This window comes from Bufo bufo, chromosome 7 (genome assembly GCF_905171765.1).
Source record: "Bufo bufo chromosome 7, aBufBuf1.1, whole genome shotgun sequence".
Classification (NCBI taxonomy): domain Eukaryota; kingdom Metazoa; phylum Chordata; class Amphibia; order Anura; family Bufonidae; genus Bufo; species Bufo bufo.
In genome coordinates, this window is record NC_053395.1 from 187,599,807 (window position 1) to 187,625,118 (window position 25,312).

The window sequence follows — 25,312 nt, forward strand, 5'->3', positions numbered from 1 at the left end:
CTGTGTACATCACTAAAAGTGCAACACCAAGCGATCAAAAAGCGTATGCCCCCCAAAATAGAACAAATGTAACCGTTGCCTCATCTCGCAAAAAATGAGCCCCTACCTAAAACAATCGCCCAAAAAATAATAAAAACTATGGCTCTCAGACTACGGAGACACTAAAACATAATTTTTTTGTGTTTCAAAAATGCTTTTATTGTGTTAAATATAAAAAAAAAGTATACATATTAGGTATTGCCACGTCCGTATCGAATGGCTCTATAAAAATATCACATGACCTAACCCCTCAGGTGAAAACCGTAAATAAAATAAAATAAAAACTGTGTCAAAAAAGTCTTTTTTTTTGTTGCCTTACATCACAAAGTGTAATACCAAGCGATCAAAAAGTCATACGCACCCCAAAATCGTACCAATCAAGCCGTCATCTCATACCGAAAAAAATTAGCCCCTAAATAAGACAGTCGCCCCAAAAAATACAAAAAAAAATATGGCTCTTGTTTCAAAAATGCTGTTGTGTAAAACTTAAAATAAAAAAAGTATACATATTAGGTATTGCCGCGTCCATAAGAACCTGCTGTATAAAAATATCACATGACCTCACCCCTCAGGTGAACACCGTAAAAAAAAGGTTTCAAAAAAGCCATTTTTGTCACCTTACACCACAAAAAGTGTAATACCAAGCGATCAAAAAGTCATATGCACTCAAAAATAGTACCAATCAAACCGTCATCTCATACCGAAAAAATGAGCCCCTACATAAAACAGTTGCCCAAAAAAAAAAAAATATGGCTTTCAGAATATGGAGACACTATAAAATCTTTTTTTTCAAAAATGCTTCATTATGTAAAACTGAAACAAACAACCCAAAAATATTGGTATTGTCGCGTTCGTAACAACCTGCTCTATAAAAATACCACATGATATAACCTGTCAGATGAACATTGTAAATAACAAAAAATAAAAACGGTGCCAAAACAGGTATTTTTTTTGTTAACTTAGAAACATAGAATGTGTCGGCAGATAAGAACCATTTGGCCCATCTAGTCTGCCCAATATACTGAATACTATGGATAGCCCCTGGCCCTATCTTATATGAAGGATGGCCTTATGCCTATCCCATGCATGCTTAAACTCCTTCACTGTATTTGCAGCTACCACTTCTGCAGGAAGGCTATTCCATGCATCCACTACTCTCTCAGTAAAGTAATATTTCCTGATATTACTTTTAAACCTTTGCCCCTCTAATTTAAAACTATGTCCTCTTGTATCAGTTTTTCTTCTTTTAAATATTCTCTCCTCTTTTACCTTGTTGATTCCCTTTATGTATTTAAAAGTTTCTATCATATCCCCTCTGTCTCGTCTTTCTTCCAAGCTATACATGTTAAGGTCCTTTAATCTTTCCTGGTAAGTTTTATCCTGCAATCCATGTACCAGTTTAGTAGCTCTTCTCTGAACTCTCTCCAAAGTATCAATATCCTTCTGGAGATATGGTCTCCAGTACTGAGCACAATACTCCAAATGAGGTCTCACTAGTGCTCTGTAGAGCGGCATGAGCGCCTCCCTCTTTCTACTGGTAATGCCTCTCCCTATACACCCAAGCATTCTGCTAGCATTTCCTGCTGCTCTATGACATTGTCTGCCTACCTTTAAGTCTTCTGAAATAATGACCCCTAAATCCCTTTCCTCAGATACTGAGATTAGGATTGTATCACTGATTTTATATTCTGCTCTTGGGTTTTTACGCCCCAGGTGCATTATCTTGCACTTATCAACATTAAATTTTAGTTGCCAGATTTTTGACCATTCCTCTAGTTTCCATAAATCCTTTTCCATTTGGTGTATCCCTCCACGAACATCAACCCTGTTACAAATCTTTGTGTCATCAGCAAAAAGACACACCTTACCATCGAGGCCTTCTGCAATTTCGCTGATAAAGATATTAAACAATATGGGTCCCAGAACAGATCCCTGAGGTACCCCACTGGTAACAATACCATGGTCTGAATATACTCCATTGACTACAACCCTCTGTTGTCTGTCCCTCAGCCACTGCCTAATCCATTCAACAATATGGGAGTCCAAGCACAAAGACTGCAATTTATTGATAAGCCTTCTATGTGGGACAGTATCAAAAGCCTTACTAAAGTCTAGATAAGCGATGTCTACTGCACCTCCGCCATCTAATTTTAGTCACCCAATCAAAAAAATCAATAAGATTAGTTTGACATGATCTCCCTGAAGTAAACCCATGCTGTTTTTCATTTTTCAATCTATGGGATTTTAGATGTTCCACAATCCTCTCATTAAGTATGGTTTCCATTAATTTCCCCACTATTGATGTCAGGCTTACTGGCCTATAGTTGCCCGATTCCTCCCTACTACCTTTCTTGTGAATGGGTATAACCTTTGCTAATTTCCAATCTTCTGGGACGACTCCTGTTACCAGTGATTGGTTAAATAAGTCTGTTAATGGTTTTGCTAGTTCACCGCTGAGCTCTTTTAATAGCTTTGGGTGTATCCCATCAGGCCCCTGTGACTTATTTGTATTAATTTTAGACAGCTGACTTAGAACCTCTTCCTCTGTAAAGACACATGCATCAAAAGAATCATTAGTCTTCTTTCCTGAGGTCCTTCTCCTTCATTTTCCTTTGTAAAAACTGAACAGAAGTATTCATTGAGGCAGTCAGCTAGTTCTTTATCTTCTTCCATATACCTTCCTTCTTTTGTTTTTAATTTGTTAATTCCTTGTTTTAGTTTCCTTTTTTCATTTATGTATCTGAAGAATGTCTTATCGCCTTTTTTCCCTGACTGAGCTAATTTCTCTTCTGCCTGTGCTTTAGAAGCTCTTATAACTTGTTTGGCCTCTCTCTGCCTAATCTTATAAATTTGCCTGTCATCCTCGTTTTTTGTTTTTTTTTTATAATTCCTAAATGCTATCTTTTTGTTTTTAATGATTTTGTCCACTTCTGCTGAGTACCATAGTGGTCTCTTCCTTTTTTTGCTTTTACTGACAAGCCTAATGCAATTTTCTGTTGCCTTCAATAGTGCCACTTTTAAGTAGTCCCATTTTTCCTGGACTCTAATGAAACTGTTCCAATCTGATAGGGACTCGTATACCACTAATCTAATTTTAGAAAAGTCAGTTTTTCTAAAATCTAAAACTTTTGTTTTTGTGTGGTGTGACTCAGTCACTGTACTTATAGTAAACCACACTGACTGGTGATCACTAGATCCCAAGCTTTCCCCTACAGTAATATCATATACCAAATTCCCATTTGTGAATACTAAATCTAAAATGGCCTCATAAAAAGTGTAATATAGAGCAACCAAAAATCATATGTACCCTGAAATAGTACCAACAAAACTGCCACCTTATCCTATAGTTTCCAAAATGGGCTAATTTTTTTGGAGTTTCTACTCTAGGGGTGCATCAAGGGGTCTTCAAATGTGACATGGCAGCTTAAAATTATCCCAGGGAAATCTGCCCTCCAAAAACCATATGGCGTTCTGTTCCTTCTGCGCCCTGCTGTGTGCCCGTACAGCAGTTTACAACCACATATGGGGTGTTTCTGTAAACTACAGAATCATGGCAATAAATATGGAGTTTTGTTTGGCTGTTAACCCTTGCTTTGTTAGCGGAAAAAAATTGATTAAAATTGAAAATCTGCCAAAAAAGTGAAATTCAGAAATGTCATCTACATTTTCCTTTAATTCTTGTGGAACACCTAAAGGGTTAGGAAAGTTTGTAAAATCAGTTTTGAATACCTTGAGGGGTGTAGTTTCTAAAAGGTATCACTATCTGTTTTAAAAGCAGAGAATTAAAAATTTTGAAAATTGCGAATTTTTTTACATTTTTGGGTAATTTAAAAAAAAAAATTATAAATAAAAATTAAATATTTTGACTCAAATTTACCACTGTCATTAAGTACAATATGTGATGAGAAAACAGTCTCAGAATGTCTTGGATAAGTAAAAACGTTTTAAAGTTATCACCACATAAAGTGACACGTCAGATTTGCAAAAATCAGCCTGGGATTTAAGGTGAAAAGTGGCTCGGTAGTGAAGGAGTTAAAGAGGTTTTCCCATAAACATAATTTATGCAGAGAATATGTGATAAATTTATTGGCGCTGGTGGTCCCAGAAATTCTTTGTGAATGGAGCAGGGTCGCCGCCTCATTCAGGCTGTATACTTAAATTTTGGAGGTTTATAAAAGCTGAAATCGGGGACATACACAAATCCTGTACGACCCCATAGAAAAATGGCACTATGCGCATACCTGACTGTAATTGCACACTATCCTGAGCGCATGTTCCATCTTCTATTCCTCCATTTCTCCAGCGGCACCAGTTTGAAAAAGGTCGTATGTGGCCGAAACGTCACACGTGATTTGTACAGCCACATTTCCAAATAAAGTTAAACAATTCGGCAACCGTAGTGCGAGAGTTTTTTATATATATATATATATATATATATATATATATATATATATATATATATATATATATATATATTTAATAATAATAATATATATTATTAATAATAATATTATAAAATTTCTTCTTTTTTTTTATATACATACATTTAATTATCTGTCCTTTCAAACAGTATATTATAAAACTGTCTGTCTGCAGCCACCACTAGGGGGAGCTCAGTACATAAGGATTTATACATTGATAGCAGTGGAAGCTGTAAGTAATTTCTTTGCACTGAGCTCCCCCTAGTGGTGGCTGCTGGAAATGTAGTGAATTCATGTCAGGAACAGTAGAGCAGTAGTTCAGCACCAAACCCTTCCACTTCCAGGGCCCCATAACAGTTGTGTAGTCTGCTTCCATGCATATGCCACTGGCTGCAATACTTGTAAGGCCTTTGTGCCTGTATCTGATGCATCATCTTTCGATTCCTTGAGATGACTGGTGATTTTGAGATCAGTCGTTGAGGTTTTAAATGTTTATTTCAGGCTTTTGATCTTTATGAACAAAGATACGCCGCTGTGAAAATTCACCAACTCAACAAGAGCTGGAGAGACGAGAAGAAGGAAAATTACCACAAGTAAATACTTTTTGTGCCCTTTCACAATAAAACCTGCCACTCACCGCTGCGGCCATGTTAACCTGCCTCTTTCTTTTAGGCATGCCTGCAGAGAGTATAGAATACACAAAGAACTTGATCACCCTCGGATAGTTAAACTTTACGATTACTTCTCCTTGGATACAGACACGTAAGTAAAGTCACCGCTGTTAATTCCTTGTTTTAGTAAGCTGCAGGCTTTACTTTTTTTTTTTTTAAGTTGTCGTCCAAGAAAAACAAAAAGTCGGACAACCCCTGTAAATGTGGTAAAATCACAAGAGAGTTGATGCTCACCCCTTTTCTCCCCGCTACTTTCAGCGCTCAGCTCCAGTCCTCACTGCAACCATCATCTTCCTGGCTGCAGAGGTGACGTTCCATGCACACAGTCGCCACTGAAGCCAAGCAGTACATGGGACGTCACCGCTGCAGCCAGGAAAACAAACGGCAAGAGGGAGAACTGGAACTCAGTACTGAAAAGGGGCAAGTATTGATTCTTTTGTTATTTTACCATAGGTACATGGGATGCCCGCGTTTTTATTAAAAGCGAATTTGACCAAGGACAACATCTGCATGGAGTTTGTATGTTCTCATCGTCCTTGCATGGGTTTCTTCCCACAGTCCAGACATACTGATAGGGAATCTGATTTTGGCCCAGTAATATCTTAGTACTGCAGATATGGGGTCCAGATCACTATTTTTATTTTTCTACTGCCCCTGTTCCCCTGCTGTCAGCTCACAGAGCTGCATTGAAGAACGTTGTCCGAACTGCCGTGCATTTGCACAGGAGTCCCCTCCATTATGTTACCACTGCACAGCAGTCCGGACTGTGTATTTCCAGGCAGCTTTGGGCGCTGTCAGTGGGAGTACAGGGGGCAGTAGGAAAATAAAAAATAATGATCTGGACTTCATGTCTGCCGTACTACTCATGTATTACTGTAGATAACAGTCCAAAATCGGGGTGACAGATTCCCTTTAAGACTGGCTTTTCATACACCAGGTTTAATCAAGAAGAAGAAAAAAAGCCAAATTTAAGAGGAGCAGACCTCATAATAAATTTTAAACATTTTATAGGTAGTCCGTTCTCCAGAAAAATCTAATCTACACTTGCTATGGATTTCTGTTGTAAGTTGTATTAAGTCTGTCAGGCTTTCTCTGGTGGCAGCTCAGCTTATTCTCTATTAAACCCATGACTATTATGTATATTTGAGCTATAACATTAAAACTAGACCCTAAACTGAAATGCATGACGCCACTTTAAATCTGACCTGTGACGGTCTCAAGCAGGGTGTATGTAACCAGTATAAACCAACTGGACATGGATGGATGGCGGATAGAGATGTAAGGTGGGAGATCTAGGACCCACCTGAGAAGAGTTGTCCTTTGGTGAAGTAGGCAGCATAGTGCAGTGACGGGCTGTTTTTAGTAGTACGTCACTTACGTGGATTTATTTAGTGATTTTTAATTTTTAGGAGCTGACATGTTATACTCTGCAGTGAAGCCAGCAAGGAGTCTGATGTCCATGAGATGCATACCCCCCTCCATTCACCCTTCAGCCATGGAGCAACAAGTTTCTTTGTTATGAGCGTAATTTGGAAGCTCTGTTGATCATCGTGGGACGGGTGTGGGGGCCCATATCTCATGGATATCATCAGACTACTTAATGTAGTGGACCCCTGATAGCAGGGGTCGGCAACCGCCGGCACTCCAGTTGTTGTAAAACTACATTTCCCATCATGCACACTTGCTTGGCTGTTTTCTGAACTCCCACAGAAGTGAAAGGCGCATGCTGGGAGTTATAGTTTCATAACAGTTGGAGTGCCAAAGGTTTGCTGATCCCTGCTTTATAATATGTAAGTTCTTAAAAACCACCTACCCTTGTAAGTGATATTCCATAGAAAGATCTGTATGTCCCTACACTATGTTTCCTTCAGAGAGGGCAGCATAAGGGACCTGGCCGTCAAGATCTAATAAGATGGGACTATGCAGCTATATAGGAGGAGATTTACGAAGACCAGCATTTTACACGCCGGTCTTATAAGGTCATCTGGGAAAAGATATTGATGACCTTGATAGGGTATCAATGTCACATCGGCGGGGGTCCAACCCCCCGGTCAGCTGTTAGAAGGGGCACGGGTCTTCCTAGGCCAGTGACCTCATTATACATCCATCACATGGCCTAGTTACAGGTCAATAGGTCTGAGCTGCACGATGAGTTAAGAAATTTGAATTAAGAGCTGGAGTGCTAACCCTGCTACATCTATACCTGAAACAGCTGATCGGTGGTGGTGCGAGGACTCTGATGCCCGCCATTGTGATAGTGGATAGGATAGGTTATCATTTTCCAGATAACCCCTTTAATTTATCGCCCAGTGCAGTCTGACACACTACAATAGAGGCGCCTCTGTGCACGTCCATACTCCCAAACTGAAATCTACGCCAGCAGGAAGCTGGTGTAGATTTCAGGCATTATTATTCCAGTGTCCTGGTGTAAAATATAAAAAATATTCCTGGACAACCATTCGTGGTCCTGCCTCGCTGGGCAGAGCGATGAGTCCTCAAAAAATGAGCAAATTTTTACACAAGCGTGGCTTGTAAAATTTGCTACCATTGGATTCCAGAGAATTTCTAAATGCCCCTCTTCGTTTTAGGTATCTATCTGGCACATGCGTGGATTTAATTTTCCAAAATGGATTACACACAGACATTGGTGTTCCGGCTCCGTTCTGCACCTGTAAACATGGTATATTTTCTTATTTTCAGATTTTGTACAGTTCTAGAATACTGTGAAGGCAACGACCTTGACTTCTACCTAAAACAGCACAAGTTGATGACTGAAAAAGAAGCCCGATCCATTGTAATGCAGATAGTCAATGCACTACGTTATCTGAACGAGATCAAACCTCCCATTATCCATTATGATCTGAAGCCAGGTGGGTTGGAAAGTACAGCATGTAAGTTCGCTTGGTTTTGAATGGGTATTGCCAGATTTTGTAAGTGAACATGGGTGGCCTGTGTCTACCAAAAGCCCTTCATAATACTTCTTATAGTAAAGCCTCCCAGTCTAGTTTTGCATCTAGATCTAAGATTTCAGAAAGAGATATTCATTTGTCTAGTTGTGACTTCCCATAGGTTAGATGGATGTCGGCAGCAAGGGGGGTATTGTGCATGAGCTGCTGTGGTTCTATAGTGGAGATGCATTAATGGGAGTTTATTCTTATAGGAAATATACTTCTTGTCGATGGGACAGCATGCGGAGAAATTAAAATCACAGATTTTGGCTTATCAAAAATAATGGACGACGACAGCTATGGTGTGGATGGAATGGATCTAACCTCACAAGGGGCAGGAACATACTGGTAAATAGGGACTTCATGGTATCGAATACTGCCATTGGGGACAAATATTGGGTCATATAGGCGGAGGGGAACCTATAATTATCAGAGATCCTGAGCATTAGGCCTCTTGCACACGGCCGTTGTGTTTCCGCTCCATGCATTAATGCACGGGCAACGTCCGTGCGGTGGGCGGGACGGATCCAGACCCATTCAACTTGAATGATCCGTCCATTTCGCAAAAAGATAGAACAAGTTCTATTTTTTATTTTTTTTTGCGGAACGGAAGCACGGATTGGAACCCCACGGAAGCACTTCTAGTCCGACGCACCGCGTCACCGGATTTGTGGACCCATTCAAGTGAATTGGTCTGCGTTTGTGATGCAGAATGCACACGGCCGGTGCCCCGTGTATTGCGGAACCACAGTATGCAGCCCGCAATACGGCCACGGGAGCATAACTGCCGTGTGCAAGAGGCCTTACCCAGAGAAAACTTATGTTGTAACTCTCATGTGCTGAGCTCGAGCAGAAGTGGAATGGGAAGGACTGCTTTAGATGCTGATATCTCTCAATGGTAGCAACTAGAAGCCTGCAACCGGTCTTGTTTGAAAGCTGGCATTCCATGCTTTCATACAAGACCAAAATTACAGCCTAATTAGTCTAAGCTAAACAGGAGATATCACTGTTAGAAATCAATTCAGGAATAATCGTGGGTAAAACCTGCCTTTACTTTCGCTTTCAGCTGCATTCACTGCGTCCCAATTTCTAACAGTGATATCTTCCCATGTACTGATAGTGCTGGCATTGTTTGAAAGCTTGGAATGCCAGCTTTCAAACAATACAAAGCCCATATCTAGCTGGTACCAAACCAGAGATATGAGCAGCTAAAGCAATCAACTGTTACCTTGTAGCTCCGGCATCAGGACTGCACAGCTCCATGCATTGTGCAGTGAACAGAGGAGCTGGTAAATGCAGCACTGCTCCCATTCACGTCAGTGGCAGCAGTGCTGTAGTTAGCAGCTCCATCCGCTACACAATAGATGGATATCTATAGTTCCAGTGGCTGAGTTGCAAGGGAACCCCCGTCGATTTGATGCTGATGGCCTATTCTGAGGGCAAGGTCATCAATATCCAAATTCTAGGCAACTCTGTTTAAGGACTCATACACACGAACTTAATTTTTGTCTGTTGCGTTTTTTGTTTTATTTCCCACAAAAAAAATGGAAACTACTCTATGTGCAGTATGTGTCCGCTTGTTCGTTCTGCAAATAAATAGAACATGTCCTATTATTATCCACACTACAGACAAGGATAGGACTGTTCTATTAGGGGCCTTCTGTTCAGCAAAATACAGAATGAAGACGACCAGCATCCATGTTTTGCGGACTGCAAAACGCCATTGGTCGCGTGCATGAGCCCTAAAGCAGAATTTCAGTTCCCTGATTGTTTTTTTCTGAATTTAATGTTCGGTACAGAGCTTGACATGAAAGATTACATTTGCATAATTATGACTGTACCCACGCATAAATTATATATCCCACTAAATGACAATGAACAATTTTAAATTGGAATATTAAAGGGAACCTGTCACCTGGATTTTGGGTATAGAGCTGAGGACATGGGCTGCTTGCACATCCGCAATATCCAATCCCCACAGCTCTGTGTGCCTTTATTGTGTAAAAAAAAATATTTTATAGATATGTAAATGAACCTTAGATGAGTCCTGTCTCCTCCATGCTTGAGAGATGAGTCCAGCGTTCTCTGACTCTGAGCCCAGCCACGCCCACTGTGAAGGAGCCCTGCACCGATCCGCATCCTCTGAATCTCCTTCTTGCTCCCTGACGTCACAAAGCTAGAGCGCTGTAATCTCGCCATGCGCGAGCTAGCGCATGCGCAGTTCGTTCCCTGAGGCTGATGCCAGCACAGGGAAGGAATACTATGCCGACACTGCGCATGCGTTAGCTCACGCATCGCGAGATTACAGTGCTCTAGCTTTGTGACGTCAGGGAGCAAGGAGGAGATTCGGACCATGCGGGGTGGTGCTGGACTCCTTCACAGTGGGCGTGGCTGGGCTCCGGAAACGTTAATAACAGCACCGCTGCTCTTTGTTTTTTGGCTGCAGTAGTCACATTCTGTGCACACAGGTCAACACTGCACCAATCACTGGCCTCAGCAGAAACCTCTTGTGCATGGATGAGGCCAGGGCTTGGCTGACGTTGACCTGTGCATGGAATGTCACTGCTGCAGCCAAGAACATGACGCCGGCAGCGGGAGGACCGGAGCGCCTCACTTGAAGAAACAAGGAAGAAGGCAGGTGAGTATCCATCCATTTCTTATTGTAGGTCACACAGTTTGCCTGATTTTCTGTAAAATTTGGAGAACCCCTTTGAGTTGTAATATCCATGTTCTTTTACACCCTTGCAGGTATTTACCACCCGAGTGTTTTGTGGTGGGCAAGGAACCTCCAAAGATCTCAAATAAAGTGGATGTATGGTCAGTCGGAGTCATCTTTTTCCAGTGTCTGTATGGTAGGAAGGTAAGAAACAATGGTACTTTATCTTATTGTCATCACCAACTATTGCCACATGTATCTCAGAATAATCCATTTACCTTCCAGCCCTTTGGACATAACCAATCCCAGCAAGACATATTACAAGAAAATACCATATTAAAAGCTACGGATGTTCAGTTTCCTGTGAAGCCTGTTGTAAGCAATGAAGCCAAGGTATAATATGATCCGCATCATAATATATAGAACTGATTTCTAGTTGTGAGAACCATTGCTCATGAATTTTCTGAACTACAATCCAGGGGCTCATCTGTCCTTTCATCCAATTTTTGTGTGCGCCCATTATGTCTGTAGATTTCACACAATTGATTCATATACGGCACAGTCTCATCAGGTTTAGTCATTGTACTACATATTTACATTGCTGGTGGGTAGGAAACAGACACAACCTACAGTTGATTATCAAAATGTCTGTATGACCCCCTTCTGGCAGTCATCCAGATCCTTGGGTCAGTATTCTCCAGTGTTGATACTAGTGACCTAGTATTTTTTTCGGTCTACTCACGCACTTTTTGACATTTCTAAGTCTTTGCTTGTATTCTTTGAGAGTCACTCATTAAGATAAGTATATAATTTAGACTTTAAAAACACCTTGAAGGGGGTTGTACTGGACCTGTAAAGTGAAGTTTATTTACCTGCTTCCCGGTGCTGTGTCCCGCTCCTTTTCCTCCTGGCCTGCAGTGCTCCACTGGGCTCCCTCACTATAAATATCCAGTTTGACATGACCATGTGCCATGGCACAAGAGGATCCAGTAACCTCTGCGGCCAGTGATTGGCTGCTGCGAGTTCAAACCGAATATTTACAGCGAGGGAGCTCAGAGAAGCATTGCAGGCGGGGAAGAGAAGGAGCAGGGAGCCAGCATTGAGAAGCGGGTAAGTACGCTTCCCTTCACAAGTGGGTTGACCAAAAATCCACCCACAACCCCCGATCGGTTACCATGGCAGCCAGGACGCTCCTGAAGCACTGGCTGCTATAGTAAGCTCCCTGCTGCTGAGTGCACAAACCCCAGGGCAGCAGGGAGAGTGTGGGGTCCTATTCACCCCAATAGAGCTCTATAAGGATGAATAGGACAAGGGTTCCAGCCCCTAAGGATGCTAATAGTAAAAAATAAAATAAAACACAAACACTAAAATATTAAGTTTAAATCCCCCCAATTTTACATATAAAATATATAAATAAACATATTACATAGCGCTGCGTCCGAAAAGTCCAAACTATTAAATTATTAAAAAATATCTCCTATGCGGTGAGCGCCGTAACAGAAATAAATAAATAAAAACCATGCGATTCGCCATTTTTTTGTCACCTTGTCACCCCAAAAAATAGTCCTGTTCTATTATGGGCCGAACGTTTCACAAAATGTGGAATGCACGCAGCTTTTTTTTTTTCTTTTGGTGTTTTTTTTTTCCTCGCCCATTTCCTTGGGGGACACAGAAGACCTTGGTATAGCTCAGCTCCCTAGGAGGCGTGACACTAAGTGAAAACTGTTAAGCCCCTCCGCCACAGCTATACCCTCAGCCTGGAGGGGAGAGAGACTGCCAGTTTTTGCTTAGTGTCCAAAGAGGCAAGACACTCCCTGCTCTGCAGGGATGTTTTTTCTCCTTTTATTTTTATTTTTTCAGGGACAACAGAGACGCCTGGACCTCTCTGTTTCTCCCGGGGTCGAGTTGCGCCAGTGACGGTCACCCGCACTGCTGCCTCCCCCACAGAAGACAAGGTGGACCAGGGCAGCCTAGCTCCCCTGCATCCCGCCAGCGTAAGGGTCGCCTGCACGCCAAGTCCCTCTTCCAGCGTCCTGCCACTACGGTGCCAGAAGCTGAAGGGGCGACCCTGCTGGAATGGACCGAGGGTGATGACTGCAGGACGGTGAGAGGTGGCTCCAGCCCAACTCCCCTCCCCCCCCCCCCCCCCCCCCCCCCCACCCCCCCCCCCCCCCCCCCCCCCCCCCCCCCCCCCCCCCCCCCCCCCCCTCCCCCAAGAACTTTGGCTGAGCTGTTTTTGGGGTCTGCAAATAAGAGGGCGATTTTAGTCTAGGGCCTGCGGTTCCCCTCTTCATATTTCATTCCTGGGGCCTGCTTCCAGAAGGGCCGACGATCAGGGCGCGGTGGAATATGTCCCCCCGTTCGCACAGTTTCACTACTTGCCGCAAATTTCTGGAAACACCGGCGCTGCGGGTGGCTGCAGCACTTCCTTTTCCCCCGGCCGGTGTCCTGGACCGCGTCTGCGGTCGTGACATACTTCTTTCCTCCCCTGGGCGTGGTAGACGAGCACCCCCTCCCTCAACTCCGCCGGAACTCACGGCAGGCTGCCATTTTTCTTTTATCTTCGGCACCGCTTGTCCGGCACCTCCCAGCAAGGGGCGCCAGCGCGGCGCCTCAGGGGTTAATTTTGGCCGCGCGCGTCACTTCTCAGCAGCGGGGGGTGGGGCCTATCTTCCCGCGCTCTGCTCTCTTCCTGCCGCTCTGCTTCATCCGCACCTTTCACCCATGACGGCATGACTGTCCGCATGAGCATAAGGAACCTGCTGGCTAACGCTGCTGCCTCCAGTCGTCCAGAGCTGCACTCAACTACTGCTGCTACTGCTCCTCAGTTTTCTGGCTCCTGGTAGGACTGTTAACCCTTTCCCAGCGCCAGTGGCCCCAGCCTGGGTTTAGGCCTCCCAGCACTGACCAGGCCGGCGTGTCTTTTTTCCGCTCCAAACAGGCGTCCAAGGTTTTTCCTCTCCACGCCGACTTCTCTTCAGTGGTCTCTAAAGCTTGGGCTCGCCCTGATGCCCGCTTTACTTCCCCCAAAAAGCCGGACATATGTTACCCATTTCCAGCGGATTGCGTTGCCACGTGGGCGTCCCCGCCTAAGGTTGACCCTCCCGTGGCCCGTCTGTCTAAGAGCACGGCCTATCCTGTAACAGACGGTTCCTCGCTTCATTCCACCGAGGACCGTGGTATGGAGTCCCTCTCCAAGGCCATCTTTGCTTCCTCTGGTTCAGCCCTCAGACCGGTCTTTGCCTCCGCCTGGCTGGGGAAAGCGGTCTCCGAATGGGGCTCCCAGCTTGAACAGGATTTGGGATCGGACGTCCCCATTCAGTACCTCCAATCCTTGGCCCAACTGATGGTTCAGGCAGGTAAAATTATCTGTGAGGCTTCTCTCGATGCGGGCGCCCTCATAGCACGCTCATCTGCCTTAGCCGTTTCCGTCAGGAGGGAACTTTGGCTGAAGGTTTGGGCGGCGGACGCTGCCTCCAAGCGCTCTCTTACTGGGTTACCATTCACTGGCTCCCGTTTATTCTGGACCCGTTTCGACAAAATTATTTCAGAAGCCACGGGTAGCAAGAGCACCCATCTTCCCCAGTCCAGAACCAAGGGCACCCCTCGAGGTCGCTCTGGTTCGTCTCGTTTTCGGTCCTCTCGCAGGACCTTCAGGTCTCGTTTGGCAGCCGGTTCCTCATCTGGCCCCTCCCAAGATTGGCGCAAGAAGCCCTTTTTTCGGCCACAGCCCACCTGGCGCAAGTCACAGGCTGCCCGTCCCTCCACGGCCAAGCAGCCCCCACGCCTGAAGGTGCGTCCCCACCCACCCGGGTGGGGGGCCGCCTTCTCCTTTTCAGGGACGTCTGGTGGGCTCATGTTTCCGATGCCTGGGCGCTCTAAATTGTATCCTCCGGATACAAAATCGAGTTTGCTTCTCTCTCTCCCTCCAGATCATTTCTTTCGGTCCCGTTCTCCGCCGGACCCAGAGTGTGCGGCCGCCTTCTCCGCAGCCATTTACACCCTACTAGACAAGGGAGTCATTGTTCCCGTGCCTCCGGCGGACCGATTCAAGGGGTTCTACTCGAACCTCTTCGTGGTCCCCAAAAAAGAAGGCTCGGTGCGGCCGAGTCCCTCCGATCCACGGTGGCTTGCCTGGAGAAGGGTGACTTTATGTCATCAATCGACATTCAGGATGCCGACCTTCATGTTCCGGTCGCTCGGTGTCACCATAGTTTCCTTCGCTTTGCAGTGGGGAACGATCACTATCAGTTTGTCGCCCTTCCCTTCGGCCTGGCGTCGGCTTCTCGGGTGTTCACCAAGGTCCTGGCCCCTGTCCTGGCTTTGCTCCGCTCCGCTCCAGGGGTGTTTTTCTGCTGCCTTACTTGGACGACGTCCTCATCAAGGCGCCCTCCTTTTCTTAGACGTGGACCTCACTCTGAAGACCCTGGGGCGGTTCGGTTGGCTTCTCAACCTTCCCAAGTCTTCCCTGATTCCCTCCAGACGGTTGATCTTCCTGGGGATGCTGCTGGATACGGAGGCGGCGGAGGTCCGTCTTCCAACGGACAAGCGTCTGGCCCTCCACCGGTCGTTTTGCAATCTTCTCCACCGCCGTCCGTCCTTCCGATCCAGCATGCGGGTGTTGGGACAAAATGGTTGCCTGCTTCGAGGCGATTCCGTTCGCACAGTTTCATTCCCACACCTTTCAAAGGGCGATCCTCTCTGCCTGGGACAAATCACCGGAGAGTCTGGACCGGCCCTTCCTTCTAACTCCCCAAGTTCGGGCCTCCCTTCGCTGGTGTACGGGGAAATCCTTCCTTCCAATGACATGCAGGTGGTTACCACCGACGCCAGTCTGCAGGGTTGGGGGGGGGTTTCCTCCCTGGTCTGTCCAGGGCACTTGGTCTCCATCGGAGTCCAAGCTTCAGATCAATGTCCTGGAATTGAGGGCGATCTTCTTGTCGCTCCGACACTGGACTCCCCTGCTAAGACCGTCCGTGTACAATCGGACAATACCACGACCGTGGCATACATAAACCACCAGGGGGGTACTCGCAGCGATGCGAGAGGTTACCTGCATTCTCCTCTGGGCGGAAGCTCACGTTCCGGCCCTGTCAGCGATTTATATTCCAGGGGTGGAGAACTGAACGGCGGACTTCCTCAGCCGGGCCACCATCGACCTGGGCGAGTGGTCGCTACACCCGGACGTGTTCGAGTCCATTTGCCTTCGTTGGGGTCGTCCGGATGTGGACCTCATGGCCTCCAGGTTCAACCACAAGCTTCCCACCTTCCTGGCCAGGGCAAGGGACCCGAGGGCGTACGGCGCCGACGCCCTCGTTCTTCCGTGGCAAGAATTTTCCCTTCTGTATGTGTTTCCTCCCATTCCACTACTGCCTCGGGTTCTCCGGAAGATCGCGGCAGAAGGCATTCCCATGATCCTGGTCGCTCCAGATTGGCCTCGCCGGTCTTGGTACGCCGATCTGATGCTGCTCCTGAAGATCTCCTCTCAAGGGCCGATCTTCCACCAGCATTTCAGGTCGCTACGTTTGACGGCGTGGCTGTTGAGACCGCAGTTTTGATGCAACGGGGGTTTTCCGCGAATGTGGTTCGCACCATGATCCGTGCCCAGAAGCCCGCCTCGTCCAAGATCTATTATCTGATTTGGAGGTCTTATTTGATATTCTGTGAGAATCGGGGTGTTCCCCCTCTCCGTTTCTCTCTCCCCATGGTTCTGTCCTTCCGCCAGTCCGGCCTGGACCTGGGGCTGGGTCTCTGTTCCTTTAGGGGTTAGGTATCGGCGCTGTCCATCCTCTTCCAGCGTCCCCTGGCTCCTCTCGGCCCTGTCAAGACCTTCATCCAAGGTGTGGCTCACTCAGTTCCTCCATACCGTTCCCAGATTCCGCCCTGGGACCTGAATATTTTGCTCTAGGCGCTGCAAGCTTCCCCCTTCGAGCCGTTACGGAAGATCTCCCTACGACTTTTTTGTCTTGTAACATCATGTTCCTTGTGGCCATCACGTCTTTCAGACAAGTGTCTGAATTGGCGGCCCTTTCTTGTTCTGGTCTTTCACCAAGATAAAGCTGTTCTCCGTCCCGTCCCTTCCTTCCTTCCTTCCGAAGGTGGTCTCCGCCTTTCATCTCAATGAGGACATCGTCCTCCCCTCTCTGTGCCCATTCCCCGGGAACTTCACCGCTTGGACGTTGTTAGTGCCTTGAAGATTTACTTGGAGATCACCGGCTCCTTTCGTCGCACGGACTCTCTTTGTAGTTCCGGAGGGTCCGCGCAAGGGGTTGGCGGCCTCCAAGGTGGCTATCGCCTGGTTCATCAAATTAGCTATTGCTGAGGCTTACTTCGCCAAGGGCAGGGTTCTGCCTTTCGGTGTCACCGCTCATTCCACCAGAGCGGTCGGTGCCTCTTGGGCCCAGAGACATCGGGCTTCGGCTGAACAATTGTGCAAGGCAGCCACTTGGTCTTCCTTGCACACCTTTACCAAGTTTTACAGGGTGCACACTCATGCATCGGCGGATGCTGCTTTGGGTCGCCTGGTCTTGCAGGCGGCGGTTTCATGATGCCTACGGTGGCTTCGCCTTGGGCTGTGGTCCCTCCCTTCTTGGACTGCTCTCGGACGTCCCAAGGTCTCCTGTGTCCCCCAAGGAAATGGGCGCGAAAACAAGATTTTTGTATAACTTGCCAGTAAAATCTCTTTCCCCAGTCGTCTCCATGACACCAAGTCCTGAGATTGACTTCCTTCTGATTGGACAGGAAAAACACAGAGAGGTTAAAACCCCCACCCCCTCCTCACATCACCAGTGTTTTTCCTGTCCCATCAGGATAGGAAGCAGGAGAGGTGCACGGAGCTCGTTTGGGCTCACCTGGAGTTTTTTTTTTTTTTTTCATCTGGGCCGAGGTCGGATCTGCAGTGCAGCTCTCCCTCCTCCGTTTGGTTAGGCCTGGGCTCGGGCACATAGGTAGTGCCCCTGCGAAGATTCCCTCTGCGGCGGTCCCGGAGGGCTTGATGCAGAGGGAAGGAGGAACACGGCGGATCGGCACTGTGATGTGTCCCTTCCGGCCGGCAGGCGGATGACGTCAGACGCCGGGGGCGGAGCTAAGCGCGCTGACGTCATCAACATGCGCCACAGGTCCTGCAGCATGAGAAGCACATGGAGACACTATAAAAACGCTCAGGACCTGTGTAACGGCGCCCTGCATAGCGCGGCTCACATATTTTGGTGAAGCATCTCTGAAGCGGTCGGGAGTCAAGATGAGCACCCCCCTCACGCCGGGCTCTGGAACCGAGCCTGCATCAAACCCTGGGACAGTGAGTAACCTGTTCTCAGGTACATGCCTTGTATGGTGGGTTCAGTCTGCTCATCCTTTCCTCCCTTACCATTTCAGGGAGAAAAGGATTCGGCTTCTGCAGCCAAAAAAACTAGAAAATGTGGTATTTGCTGCAAAAGATTGTCTAACACTGGATCCAAGCCCCTGTGTAAAGAATGTACTGCCAGTGTCATCAAGTCTGAGTCTTCTAGTCTAATTGAAGACATTAGAAAAGTGGTAAAAGAAGAGGTTCAGCTAGCCTTAACTACCAGAGAACCTACTCCTCCCAAAGTTCCCCCCACTCAGGACGCCCGTAGTGTTAAATCACTTATCCTGGATTCCGACTCTGAGGGGCTGGCGGTCTCAGACTCCGAATCTGTCCAAAAACACCCGGCATCTTCAGATGAAGAGGGCGAATATAAGCGCTTCCTGTTCAATCCTGAAGATATTGATGAACTTATCAGGGCCATCAGGGCCACCATTCAGATGGAGATGCCTAAAACCCCTAGGTCTACCCAGCAAGAAATTTTTGGGGGTCTAGGTGAAAGGAAGAAGGCCGTTTTTCCAGTCCCTGATAGTGTCCAAAAAATTAATTAGGTCTGAATGGGAAAAACCGGATAAAGGATCCTTTATCCCAAGAGGAATTAAGAGGCGCTACCCCTTTAGCCAAGAGGACTGTACGGATTGGGAGACCATTCCCAAAGTAGACGCGCCAGTGGCCAAGGTAGCAAAACATACGGCCCTACCGTTTGAAGACTCAGCACAATTGAAAGATCCTCTAGACAGGAAAGCGGAAAGTCTCTTGCGAAAGACCTGGGAGACTACGGCGGCCCTTCTCAAACCGGGCGTTGCCTCCACATGTGTGGCCAGAACACTGAACCTTTGGCTAGACCAGCTAGAGATACATCTGGTCAATAAGACACCACGGGATCAAATTCTAGAGAGCTTGCCTCTATTAAAGATGGCAACCTCCTTTCTAGCAGACGCAGCTGCTGAATCAGTTAAACTGTCCGCCCGTACAGCTGTTCTCTCAAATACAGCGAGAAGGGCACTATGGCTTAAAGCGTGGTCAGGAGATATCACATCTAAAAATAAATTAATCGCACTCCCCTTCCACGGTCAGTACGTTTTCGGAGAAGATCTAGATAAAATCCTAGACAACGCGACAAATAAAAAAAGAGGGTTTCCAGAGGAAAGATATAAACAAAAAAGGCAGCCCTTTCGTGACCGATTTTTTCAACCCGAAAATAAAAAAGATAAAGGGAAGACTGGGAGGTGGAGCTATGCGAAGGGAGGCAGGGGGAGAAGCTTCCTCTTCAACCCAAATCGGGCCGAAGCCTCCTCATCCAACAACAAACATACCAGTGGGGGGAAGACTCGGCTCCTTTCTAAGATCTTGGGAGCATGTAACAAACAGCCGGTGGATCTTAAGTATTATACAAGAGGGTTATCTGATAGATCTTCTCTCTTCCCCTCCACAGAAATATGTGATCACTACCCTTCCCCCATCTCAAACTGCGACCTTAAAAAACGACATAAAAAACCTATTAACCTTGGACGCCATAGAGCCCGTCCCGAAAAATCAGACAGGACTGGGATTCTATTCCCGCCTCTTCATTATAAAGAAACCAAACGGGAAATCCAGGGTAATTATAAATCTGAAACATCTAAACAAATACGTAAGATATCAAAAATTCAAAATGGAGACCCTGAAGTCAGCAGTGAAACTCTTAAAAAAGGATGCAGTGATGGCCACAATAGATTTAAGCGACGCCTATTATCACGTCCCAATTCACAGGTCATCAAGGGAATTCCTAAGGTTCGCAATAGAATTGGAGGGAAACATTCAGCATTTCCAGTTCAGGTGTCTCCCCTTCGGGATCTCTTCTGCCCCAAGGGTTTTTACCAAAATAATGGCGGAAGCCTTGACAACCTTGAGAGAAAAGGCAATTTGTGTGATCCCCTATCTGGACGACCTACTGGTAGTGGCGGACAACATAGAGACCATGGGAATCCATCTCGGGTTAGTCCTGGATCATCTACAGAGCCTAGGTTGGCTCATCAATTGGAAAAAATCGGATTTAATCCCATCCAAACGGAAAGTTTTTCTGGGCATTACTCTAGACACAGTCTCCCAAAGATCCTTTCTACCACCTCAAAAGATAGTAAAACTTCAGACAGCTTTGAGGAAGTTCAAGAAGGAGAAATTCTGTTCAATAAGACAGGCCATGAAGGTACTAGGGAGTCTGTCCGCTTGCATTCCAGCAGTTGCCTGGGCACAGTTCCATCTAAGACCACTCCAGAAATTCATCTTAGACAAATGGAACAGATCGCAATTAACCCTAGAGAGGAAAATATTCTTAGATGCAGAGACCAAAAAATCACTAACTTGGTGGCTCAGCAATTCGAACCTAGAAAACGGGATTTTCTGGGCACAAGATCTCCCTCTAGTCATCACAACAGATGCCAGCCTCCACGGGTGGGGAGCGGTCGTCCAGGGGAACTCCTACCAGGGAACATGGGGGAATTACGTGAGCCAGCAATCCTCAAATTTCAAGGAGCTGAGGGCAGTGTGGGAAGCACTGAAACACACAAGTCAGCTGGCAAAGGGTCGTCACGTCCTAGTCTACTCGGACAACGCTACAGCCGTGGCCTTTATCCAACACCAGGGAGGCACAAGGCATCGCCCGCTACAGAACCTGGCAAACAAAATCTTTTCCTGGGCAGAAGGCAACATTCAATCTCTTTCAGCGGTTCATTTGAAGGGAGTTTTAAACATTCAGGCCGATTACCTAAGCCGGCACAGACTAGACCCAGGGGAATGGATGTTAGCCCCAGAAGCCTTCCATTTAATCACGAAGAAATGGGGCAGGCCGACGATAGACCTGTTTGCATCCAGGAGAAATCATCAGCTAAACCAGTTCTTCTCCCTCAACCCCAGGGATCATCCTCGGGCAGTAGACGCCCTCAACCAGAGTTGGACAACAAACTTAGTCTACGCCTTCCCCCCATTTCCGCTTATCCCCAGAGTATTACAGAAGTTCCTAAAAGAAAAGTGTACACTAATCCTGATAACCCCCTTCTGGCCCAAGAGAAGTTGGTTCTCCCTCTTGAAAGCCCTCAGCGTGGAAGCTCCTCTCCTTCTACCTCAAAGGCCGGACCTTCTAAATCAGGGACCTATTTCTCACCCAGACCTGAAAATACTAAAGTTAACAGCCTGGATTCTGAAGAATCCAACTTATTAAACTTTGGTCTATCAAAAAAAGTAGTGAACACCTTACTCCTTAGCAGGAAACAGAGTACCAACGACAAGTACCAAAAAATATGGAAGAAATTTGCTGATTGGTCTGGGACCTCCTTCAACCAGTTTAGAGCCAACATCTCACTAATCCTGGATTTTCTTCAAGAAGGGCTAGATTTAGGTCTATCCCCCAATACCCTTAGGGTCCAGGTATCGGCTTTAGGAGCACTATATAATACCAAGCTAACGGAACATCCCTGGATATCCAGATTCCTTAAGGCGGCAGATAGGATCAGACCTACAATTAGAAACATGGTGCCACCATGGAACCTTAATACAGTACTAGGGGGTCTAACCTCCGATCCATTCGAACCTCTGGACTCTATCCACATCAGATGGCTTACCATTAAAACGATTTTTCTGGTGGCAATAACCTCAGCCAGAAGGGTCTGTGAGCTGCAGGCCTTGTCCATCCAAGAACCATTCCTTGCAATATTTGAGGACAAATTAATTTTCAAATTAGATCCGACTTTCCTCCCCAAGGTAGTCTCGACCTTCCATAGGTCTCAGGACATTGTTCTCCCCTCGTTCTGTGACGATCCGAAAAACGATCAAGAAATCACTTACCACACATTAGATGTCCGGAGAGCGGTCTTAAAGTACCTGGAAGCTACCAGCCTTTGGAGAAAAGACAAAAATCTGTTTGTCCAATTTTCAGGTCCTAACAAAGGGAAGAAAGCGGCAAAAAGTTCCATCTCCAGATGGATTAAGATGGCAATCTCCGAAGCATATAAAGCTCAGGGAAAAGACGTCCCTGCTTCCCTAAAAGCACATTCTACGAGAGGCATGGCTGCCTCCTGGGCGGAAAAAGCCTCTGCCTCCTTACAACAGATTTGCAGGGCAGCAACATGGAAAAGAGTTCATACTTTCACTAAGCACTACAGACTAGATGTAGCTGCTAATGACGACCTAAGATTTGGACGTAAGGTCCTGTCGGCAGTTGTCCCCCCCTAATTGTATCTTTGATATTGTCTCAGGACTTGGTGTCATGGAGACGACTGGGGAAAAGAGTATTACACTCACCGGTAATCCGGTTTCCTGGAAGTCTCCATGACACCACATATATCCCACCCTTTTTTTCTGCTATTAGCTATTATCCTTTCATCCTGGGGTTCTTCGTTAAAATACACTGGTGATGTGAGGAGGGGGTGGGGGTTTTAACCTCTCTGTGTTTTTCCTGTCCAATCAGAAGGAAGTCAATCTCAGGACTTGGTGTCATGGAGACTTCCAGGAAACCGGATTACCGGTGAGTGTAATACTCTTTTCTCGCTTTTCCTTGGGGGACACAGCACCCACCATTATTTGTTCTACAGGTTACGGTTTGGTTGCCCCTGTCGGGTAGTTTACTTGTTTGGTTCCACTTTGTTGGTCATTGCCTTTTTTTCTCACTACTTGGAGACGCAACTGGTAGTCTCTCTCTCCATGCTGATAGTATAGCTGCTGGAGGAGGGGCTTAACCGTTTTCACTTGTGTCATGCCTCCTAGGGAGCTGAGCTATACCCAAGGTCTCCTGTGTCCCCCAAGGAAGAGCGAGAAAGAGATTTTACTGGTAAGTTATACAAAAATCTCAGGGTTTTGTTCCGCGTGGTATTGAGTATCGCAGTACTTTTTTATGGTGACGAAAGCAAATCAAAATTTTGGTATCGAAACAACCCTACGCCGATCTGATCGGCGTAGCATTATCACGATACCAAATTTTGATTCGGTTTCGATTTGGTGAATAAAAATTTCAGTTCAGGAGCCAATGGCTACTAGGTATTTTTTATTTTTTTGTCTGGAGCACTGACCAGTACGTTGTAGTTACAGTTGTGGCATATCTTACTGGTGGTGGTGCAATGTTTGATTAGACTCAATCATTTTACGATTGGAATTAACCCTTAAAGTCCTAGAAATGGGAATTATCATGCAGATTGTCAACCATTAATTGCTTCCTCCTGTTAACAGGGTTTTCAGATTCAGATAGCCCCTTATGAATTTGCAGGTTAAAGCGAGAAAGCTGATGGGACTTCCCTGCATTAGAGGACCACAGTGAAAATGCTAATGTTCCCTAAAATGATACATATCACTACTAGGCTATAAACTGCCATCTCTCTTCCTCCACTTATCACCTTTTAATCTGCATCTTCTAGTTGTATTCCACCCATTTACTGAAACCTGAGTTAAACAGATGGTCTCCTCTGCTCTACTGGTTGTGTAGACCTCCTCTAGCCTAACTGTAAGTCATTGTACATTTACTTATAGCGGTGATTATTATCTTCTAGGCATTTATAAGACGGTGTTTAGCTTACCGCAAAGAAGACCGGTTTGACGTCCACCAGCTGGCCAGTGAGCCGTACCTTCTCCCTCACATGAGAAGATCCAACTCTTCAGGAAACCTGCACATGTCCGGCCTAGTGGCCTCTCCCACCACGCCTACATCAAGCATCATTTCATACTGATCCTCCAGTCCAGGCCAGCATGATTATGTGTTCATTAGCTTTCAAGTGCAGATTTTAGTTTAAAGATAAAATAAAGATTTGAGTAGATTTTATTTTATTTCTCCCCCCTCCCTTAACCAAGGATGTGTTTAAAGACATTTGTGTGTATTGGAGGAAATGACCTCCTTAGTGTTATTTGTATGACGAGCGAAGATGACTGTGAATATATTCTCCCTGACTGTAATATTTTACATTGGCCTCAATGTGCTGTTTAAGCCATTTTCAAGCTACAGGGGATGACCTGGGCTGCGCTCGTCTTCTGCCCTTGGCCATGGGCTGAGATGCCTGACACGAGTGTGCACGTGAAGCCAGGTTCATGCTCTCGGAAGAGAGAAGGTCATGCTTTTTTTTTTTCCTCCCTCCATTAGAGGGGACTTTGTAAATATTCTTTGTAATACTAAAACACAATTGGTTGATACTGGAGAGTTTTTCGCTGGAAGGGCATTTTTCATTCTTTACAACAGAAAATGAGTTATTCGATTTGACAGACGCGTAGGGAACACGCATCGGCCCGGAGTCTCAAGCACCTGTGTATTGAAACCAAAGCTAAAAGAGCGAGTGAGGTAGTCACAATGTGTGTGTATTATTCTATTTCTTCCTGTTCACATTTTCAAGATAAAGTTTTGAGTTGCACGTATACGTTCTGAGGTTGAATCTTTGTTTTTCATCATTCCACTTTTTTTTTTTTTTTTTGGGCCATTATGTACATAAACCACACACCGTAGGTACCAAATGCTCTCAAAACTTTACATGAAATTTTCTATGCAGGACAATGAGAAATTCCCTTCTATCGCCGATGTATATTGTTGTACAGATGTCATATTTTTTTTTCTTTTCTTTTCTTTATTTTCTTTTTCTTTTCATGTATTTTCAGCAGCTTTCGCCCTTCCCCTCCTCCTTACTTGTACAAATGTTTAAGAACTATTGCTTTTTCTATTGATTTTTAAGTTTTATTTCGAAGTCTCCTCGATGGCGCTTTTCATTTGCTGCTAAAAAATAACTTCTCATTTTTGCAAGACCATAGAAATGGCTTCTGTGAAAAAGGGGGCTAATCCGACTGCTTAGGAACCAGGACAGTTCATTAACAAGCATGTGTATCACATCTGTAAAACATATACAGTACTGTAAGCCTGCTTACGCTTTCTCAACCGTGGCATGTTGACGACATATTGAGGAGGAACTCTCCGGCCGCTTTACTTCTCGAAATGCTCCTGAGGAGGACGAGAAAATACATTCACACAGAACAACTTCTCTTGGCTTAAACTGGTGTTAAAGACACGGCAGATCTTTTTCTTATGTAATACGCTAGAATCTCTTTTTCTAGGATGCTGTCTTTCTTTACTGCACAACTGCTAGAAAGACCCCCTTAATGGCAGAGCAAGACAACAGCCTCTGCCGTATTCAAGGGAGGAAGTCCTCGGTCACGTTCATGTTACATAAAAGGAGGCGTTATTAACACAGAGTACCATTTAATATTGTACAGTTAACTGTGGCTCTCGTTTG

At 45.8% G+C, this 25,312-nt stretch overlaps 1 protein-coding gene and 1 long non-coding RNA gene across 5 annotated transcripts in view; one reads left to right on the forward strand and one right to left on the reverse strand.

Moving 5' to 3' along the window:
- TLK1 (tousled like kinase 1) overlaps positions 1–24,853 on the forward strand; it is a 230,453-nt gene extending 205,600 nt beyond the window's left edge. For all 4 annotated transcript variants that reach the window (XM_040439214.1, XM_040439213.1, XM_040439216.1 and 1 more), the window contains 7 exons: positions 4,962–5,053; positions 5,133–5,222; positions 7,832–8,001; positions 8,292–8,427; positions 10,828–10,939; positions 11,021–11,128; positions 23,594–24,853. In XM_040439214.1, coding sequence (XP_040295148.1) covers positions 4,962–5,053; positions 5,133–5,222; positions 7,832–8,001; positions 8,292–8,427; positions 10,828–10,939; positions 11,021–11,128; positions 23,594–23,770 — 885 coding nt within the window. In that variant the 3' untranslated portion in view covers positions 23,771–24,853. The remainder of the gene's footprint in view (positions 1–4,961; positions 5,054–5,132; positions 5,223–7,831; positions 8,002–8,291; positions 8,428–10,827; positions 10,940–11,020; positions 11,129–23,593) is intronic.
- Positions 1,039–16,198, reverse strand: LOC121007343. The gene is made up of 3 exons (XR_005780394.1): positions 15,707–16,198; positions 14,330–14,340; positions 1,039–1,048 (listed from the first exon to the last, which is right to left on the reverse strand). It is a non-coding gene; the product is annotated as an uncharacterized LOC121007343 (long non-coding RNA).
- Positions 24,854–25,312: the final 459 nt, after the last annotated feature.